Source organism: Stegastes partitus, unplaced genomic scaffold (assembly GCF_000690725.1).
Source record: "Stegastes partitus isolate 25-593 unplaced genomic scaffold, Stegastes_partitus-1.0.2 Scaffold359, whole genome shotgun sequence".
Lineage (NCBI taxonomy): Eukaryota > Metazoa > Chordata > Actinopteri > Pomacentridae > Stegastes > Stegastes partitus.
In genome coordinates, this window is record NW_007578090.1 from 255,697 (window position 1) to 262,859 (window position 7,163).

The window sequence follows — 7,163 nt, forward strand, 5'->3', positions numbered from 1 at the left end:
GAGGGAAAATGGCAGCGGACAGCAGAAGTGAGGGGTTTCAGAGATGAGAGAAGAAGTCCAGTCAGGAGGGATGTGGTGGAGCTGTGTTTACAGGCCTCAGTCACACAGTGTACTGTGACTCGGTGCGTCAGCAGCTCAGAGTTTGTGATGGGCGACCGCAGCAAACCAATAATCAAGCAATATTTACACCACTATAGACAATTAGTCTTTTTCTCAGGAAGTGCAACACTTCGGTTTCTGAAGTTAGAAACAACAAAAGCAACACTTCTTCCATCAGTGGCTTTGTTGTAGAATTTTTTTGGAAACACAAATAGGAAGAAAAGGAAGTGGAAGCTCCTTCTTCTAAACATCTAGTCGTATATACATCCATTCATGCAAACACTGATCCCTGTTGTGCCGTGTGGTCCCCGCCGAGACACATGGCTTAGGTATCCCCCTTGTGATCCCCCATTAGTAGGAGACTCCCTCACAGGCAGCTGCCTCAAAGCTCCACAGAGGTATCAGATCTCCTCCTCTTCCTCCTCGCCTTAATTAGCCCAATTAAGAGATTTACAGGACAGATGGATGGAAATCCAGCTGGCTGCAGTGCCTGCCCCTGAGGACGGCTCTGCTGATGATGAGGTGAGATCTGACTGAGAGCCGGAGAGAGAACGTCTACTGACTAGTGGGACTCTGGTGCCCTCTTGTGGTTGTCGGTGTTTACAGGTGGATAACGATAAGCTTGGAGTGGTTTGAGAGATGTGAAAATTAAATATTACAAGTGTGTACTTGTGTGTTTTATGCTTATTTAATAAGTGGACTTCAGATAACAAAATGGGTTTCAACACTCACTCCTCGACTTTAAAAGTATATACCTATTATGAGTTAGTCTATTTAGTTTTACAGCAATTCATTAAACTCCTTTCATTGACGAGATTGAAGTCAGAGGAGCCATTTATGTGAAACATTTAAACTGGAATATTTAAACTGACTTTAATCTCAACTCATGAACACATAATGATTTGAACTGCTGAACTTGTTAAAGTTCTGTTATGTTAAACTCCACCGTGATTCTTGGCACATTCTGGTTCCATCCATCCATCCATTGTCTATACACCGCTTAATCCTCACTAGAGTCACGGGGGGGCTGGAGCTTATTCCAACTGATTTAGGGTGAAGGCAGGGGACACCCTGGACAGGTCACCAGTCTATCACAGGGCTACATTTAGAGACAGACAACCAAGCACACTCACATTCATACCTACGGACAATTAAGAATCACCAGTTATCCACAACATGTTTTTGGACCTTGTGGGAGGAAGCCAGAGAACCCGGAGAGAACCTGCAAACTCCACACGGAAAGATCCCGGTGCCCTCACCGGGACACGAACCGGCGACCTTCTTGCTAGGCAACGATGCTAACCACCGATCCACTTTGCAGCCCAGTAATATAAAGTACATGGGGATGAACAAACACTGTAGAAGTTTATTGTCAAAACGGAAAAAAAAAAAGAAAGAAAGAAAATAGCACCATAGCAAAGCTGTAGTACCTTTCCATTACACAAAATGTCACTTAAAAATATCACAAGTAATCTGAATACCTGTTGATAGTTATAAAAGTGTAAATAACAAATTGAAATTGAAACAGTTGAAACAATACACAGATTAGAAATTACTGTACAAAACCCAAACTACACCTTAGTTAGTGAGCATCGTTAGGGAGTGTTGTATCAAAATAGAGGATTCCCTAGTTTTGGTTAGTTTTAATCAGCTAAACATGCAGGTGAAGATTTGGTTTCTTTCCAAAACGACAAAATGAACAGAAATATCTTTTTTTAGATTTAATAAAATAAAAAGTAACACTTCTTTGTGAGGTTAAAATGCAAAATAACTCAAGGTTTTACAGCTCTTGTAGCGACTCAGAGCCTCTGTAACGTAGCGCTCCATTGCTCAGCCACCTGCAGACAAGACAAGGCAGTTGTTCATTGCAGTGGAGGCACCTGCGGTTAAATTCCATAAGTGACTTGATTCTCCACATCAATGCAACAAATACTGTAAACACTCACATGTTCAGGTTGCCTTTTTTCTGTTTTATTCCTGTGAAGAAAAAGGTTTAAATGAAAGTCGGAAAGTTTGTTGAGTTTTAATGAGAAGCGACGCTGCTCGGTACACTCACGTCGAAGCTGCCACATGGTTACTACGGCAACAGCCACCATCACCAGCACCACTGGCACAATGATGGCAGCCAGGTGACCTCCGTGACTGTCATCAGTACTCACCTAGCAGAGAGGATTTATACATGTAGTTAAAGTCTACCTGAACAAACCCAAACCTCATATTCTAAAGAACAATCAGCTACTTTTGCTTCTTTTTGAGGATTTCCACTATTTTATGCTTCTGCTCAGTTCTATACACATTATCCATCATGGCGTTGCTCTACATTTACTATACTTCTCTATTTCTGGTCTTGTTTGTTTTTTGTTTTTTTTGATGCTTCATTTGTATCTAAGCTGCTGTAACATGAATTTCTCTGATGAGGGATAATGTTATGCTTTTGACTATATTTATTTGAGAGCTTTAGATATTTTACATCTTCAGATTAATACAAACTGTAGTCAACAAATGCAATATTATTACTAGATCAGCAAATGACCCAGCAGTAGATAAAATCCAGCTGCTATATTAAAGTGATAAACATAGTAATGAATCAATTAACTAAACCATCCATCCATTATCAATATACTGCTTAGTGCTCACTTGGGTACGGGGGGGCTGGAGCTTATCTCAGCTGACTTAAGGTGAAGGCAAGAGACACCCTGGACAGGTCACCAGTCCATCACAGGGCTACACTTAGAGACAACCAAGCACACTCACATTCACACCTATGGACAATTTAGAATCACCAATTTTTTGGACCGTGGGAGGATGAGCGGGACGTGAACCAGGGATATTCTAGCTGCGAGATGCTAACCACAGAGCCACCTTAACCAAACTCAACTTAACTAAACCAGTGATATATTTTCTAAACCATTATTAGTACCTTCCACTTTTGGTAATGTATTTGAATGCCAGTCAGAATTACAATGCAAGACTTTACTTGCAACAGAGTATTTCTACAGCCTCATATTGGTGCTTTTACGTAAGTACATGATCTGAGAACTTCTGCTGATGCCCTCGAGCAAACGTTCTGGCTGCAAAACCAAGACCATAAGCTACAAGCTCTGTAGGTTTGTCTTTGTAAGTGAACCCTTTAACATTAGTTTGCAAACATATTGTAAATATTGCAAATGTAGCTATTTATTGCTTCTTCTTATTTTCATTGTTCTAGTTTGTACAGAGAGCTAAGATTCAAATTCAAAGTCAAACTCCTTGTTTGCGTGTACAGACTTGGCCAATGAAGTTGATTCTGATTCTGATTCTGATCACCCAAATCACTGGGTACTTGAGTCCTCCTTTGATACTTACTATGGCATCAGTGTCAGGTGATACGGTGGTGAGGAGATTATCACTCTGATGACCTGTCAGGCACAACCACGAAGGAAAACAGCCAAGGAGGAAGTTTAAAAAGTGTTGCTTTTCACATAACTGCTAAACACGCAGAAACAACACATCTAACAAAAGAACCGAGCTGAGAAATAGCCGGACTTCCTGTTGTTTCAGGAACTGTGACTGTGTTTTAATAAAGCTGTAGTTCATTTATATTTTTGGGCTGCCTTATGGAGTGTGAAGAAGGGGCCACTACTTCTGCTGTCACAGAAACCGAGAAGAAAACAGTTTGTCATTTGTTCATGAATCATGCTGGAAACACGAATGTAAAGAGTCCTGTTCTCTCTGGTTCCCTGCAGTGACACGCCACCAAAAGAGCAAGAACACCAATAATAATAATAATAATAATAATAATAATGTTTTTTTTGTGTTTTTTTTAAACACCTGTTTCTCCAGTGGTGATCGTGAGGACATTGCTGGCTCTACTGGTTCCCAGACTGTTCTTAGCAAACATGCGGATGTTGTACGTTGAGGGATTTATCTCTATGATCGTGGCCTCTGTCTGGTTGGGGCCGAAGTCTACAACAGTCTTTGTGTAATCCCACGAAGCTGGAGGAAAAAACATTTTGCATAATATTACAAAACACTAAAAGGATGCACAGAGTGAGTTTAGCTTCCAAGGTTGCAAGTGAAGTGTAGAAGCAGAGATTTAAATCTTTCTCTCACCATTCACTGCTTTGTACTCCAGGTAGTAGCCAGTGACGGGGCTGTCACCTTCAAATCCAACAGTCCAAGAAAGAGAAATTGTATTGTCTTTCACCTCCTTTAATTCAACTACCGGGGGATCCGGAGCCACTAAGCAGCACACAGCAGCTGGGACATTTAGCAAAGAAAAAAAAAATATTTTATTTTTCATATTTTATATCGCTCTGTTTACTTTTGTGAATTTAAAAGTGTTTGTTCTGCAGAAAGACTGATATTGGAGCTGTAAATATTGGGTCTTCTCCTCTGGGAAACTAATACAACACCATGTTGTGGATTTCAGAGAGACAGCTGAAAGCCCTCAAAAAAAAAAAAAAGCATTGCAAATAAAAACAAAGCAGCTCTAAACTGAAAAATAAACTGTTTGGTGTCATTGAAGCAAATTGTCTTCTTGTTAGGTGATTGTAATCAGTTACAATCAGATTGTAGTGAGAAGAGAATCTTAGCATCGTAGACTCTGTCGGGGTGGACTAATTCTTCATTTAAGAGAGTTTTGCCAGTTCACTGAAACCAAAAACTCCATAGAAAACTCATGAAGTACCTGATGTGATACTTGCGGTGCTTTCTTCCCAGACTGTGGCCACAGAAGTCGTTCCAGGTGTTGAAGTTGTGTGAACTTGGGACAGGGTGAAAAAGTCATTCCAGTCATAATCAATTATTTACTGAAGAAATGATTCAGGAAAACGTCCGTTTCAGCAGCTCAGTAGCACATACCTGAAGTAAAACCTTTTATCTGTGTTGTGGCAGTGGTGGAAGAAGACATACTAGTTGCCACTGTGGTTTTGTGAACTTGAAACACAAAAGAAGATGTTAAACTGGTATGAAATAAATGATTAAATTCATGATTTCAGTCATGTTATGTTTCCTACCCTTATCCAGAGTGGAGCAGAGAGGTGCAGTTGAGGCAGGACCTATTCCTGCATTTGTTTTGGCCTGTATAAGCACGCCGTACATTGTAGAAGCCTTCAAATTCTGCAGGGTGACACTCTCCTGTTCACGTGTGGCCATCACGCTTAAGTGCTGCCACCGTTTAAACTGTCTGCCTGTGGAGTCGTACTCTCTGTAGCTGATGCTGTAAGTCCGCAGGACGCCGTTTCTGAGATCGGCCTTCGGAGGCTGGTCAAGAAAAAACGAACGCTCTAAGCAATGTCCACTCATGAAGTCGGGATTAAAGGAGGTCACAGTATCAAATATCCAGACACATTTTTGAGAATATTGTTGAATGCGTCTGCAAATAAAGTTCCAAAATCAGGACTTTACCTTCCAAGTAACTTTCATACTGTGAGGACTGAGGGCTTCAAGCTGCATGTCCAGTGGAGGACCGTCTGGTGCTGCAGAGAAAATCAATTTTAAATGGGGTCACTCTATCAAACATAGCTCTAGATAATTCTAGTTTTGTTCACATAAACAAATAATGTCAAAAACTACCTGCTTCTTTAGTTGTGACCGTCAGAACGTTGCTGGATTCACTCATGCCCACACTGTTGATGGCAAACATGCGAAGGTTGTAGGTCTTGGATGGACGCAAATCCACCAAAGTCACCTGAGTCAGTTCAGGATTTGACATTTCAGTTCTTACTGCTGTATCCCAGGAAGCTGTGCAACAGGGATGCATGGATGAGACGCAAAGTGCACACTCGAAAGCACATTTCAAAAGATATAATTAGCTGACTAGAGTCCACATTTTAATAGGATTAGTGGGATGCCTTTCTTGTACTTACCCTGTTTGTTTTTTAGATCAATCCTGTAGGCTGTAATGGGCCTGCCGCCATCAAACACAGGAGTCCAGCGAACAGTGATCGTTCTTTCCTTCACCTCTCTCGGCTCTACCTTCAGGGGATTAGGCCGCACTGAAAACAAGTTATCAATTACAAAACAAATAATCTATTCATCTTTGAACCGATTTTGATACCTCGAACATATGAATTTTCAGAGATGATCTCAGTCTTTCTGTGAAATTTATCCTAAATACTAATAAAAACATCTTTTTTTTTGCTTCCCCTCACTGATTAGAGCTCATCTTTGCTGGACTCACCTGCATTTACAGTCAGAGTCAGCTGATGTTTGTGATCATTGAACCAGCCTGGTATCTCCACACGGCAGCCGTACATCCCAGAGTCACTCTCCTCTACCTGCCTGATGGTCAGCGACACATCACCGTCGCCCAGATTACCCACGAGCAGGTAACGCTCGGACAGTCGGCTGATCACCGACTCCCCGTCTGTCTTGATCACCTCGCCGGCACATCCTCTGTTGGGTATGGCTCCCCGACCCCAACATACAGGCAGCTTACCGTAGTACTGAGCATCGTAGTTGCACGTTAGAGTAACATCTGTTCCCACTGTGGCTATTGTGATCTCTGCAGACACACAACCTGAAAAGGCAAAGAGAGATTTCTGTTCATTTATCATCACTGAATGAAATTGCACTTCATCTGCATGACTGTCTTACCTAAAAGGAGACAAACAAGAAGATTGCAACACAAAACCAGGTGCCTGCTGCCCAAAATAATCATTTTACAAACTCTGGTCTCTGAATCCGTGGAAGGATTTGTTCACCTGCTACACAACACTAAACCAACCGCAGTGTGGTTGCAGCTTTGAAATCTTTCCACATCACATGACGCTGTCCTTGATATGCTCACACAAACAACTTCTGCTGGCAGAAGAGGAAAGTAGAAAAGAGCTGTTTCCTTTTCTGTGGTTTTGGTTCCTTCTACCAAAAGTAGCACTTTGTTTCATTTTATGATGAGACAGAGAGAAAATCAAGGTTATTGACACGCCATCCTTCGTCTTGTTTGTTTTCAGGGCCTGTAGTAGGGATAGAAAGACGTTTTTAAAAATTTGAACATTCATACTCTTTGAATCCAGAGAGAGACGGCAGTGAACTGTGCTCCTTTTGAAACTGAGCACAACCAGAAAACTCATTTGTGCAGG

The 7,163-nt window shown here is 41.5% G+C and overlaps 1 protein-coding gene across 1 annotated transcript; it reads right to left on the reverse strand.

The window, feature by feature from the left end:
* Positions 1-1,445: 1,445 nt before the first annotated feature.
* On the reverse strand, positions 1,446-6,829 carry LOC103359209 (protein sidekick-1-like). Its single transcript, XM_008284442.1, has 14 exons — positions 6,679-6,829; positions 6,263-6,601; positions 5,949-6,077; positions 5,656-5,823; positions 5,488-5,558; positions 5,097-5,343; positions 4,942-5,016; positions 4,769-4,843; positions 4,192-4,338; positions 3,910-4,074; positions 3,445-3,497; positions 2,156-2,258; positions 2,046-2,076; positions 1,446-1,937 (listed from the first exon to the last, which is right to left on the reverse strand). The coding sequence occupies exons 1-14, from the start codon at positions 6,740-6,742 to the stop codon at positions 1,880-1,882; spliced, it is 1,725 nt and encodes a 574-aa protein (XP_008282664.1). The 5' UTR covers positions 6,743-6,829; the 3' UTR covers positions 1,446-1,879.
* Between the last annotated feature and the right edge of the window lie 334 nt (positions 6,830-7,163).

Coding starts and splice junctions, on each gene's coding strand:
- LOC103359209 (XM_008284442.1), bottom strand. CDS start 6,742: ATGATTATTTTGGGCAGCAGGCACCTGGTTTTGTGTTGCAATCTTCTT. Junction 5,559..5,655: donor GGTCACAACTAAAGAAGCAG/GTAGTTTTTGAC, acceptor TTTTCTCTGCAG/CACCAGACGGTCCTCCACTG. Junction 2,259..3,444: donor CACCTGACACTGATGCCATA/GTAAGTATCAAA, acceptor CCTCTCTGCTAG/GTGAGTACTGATGACAGTCA.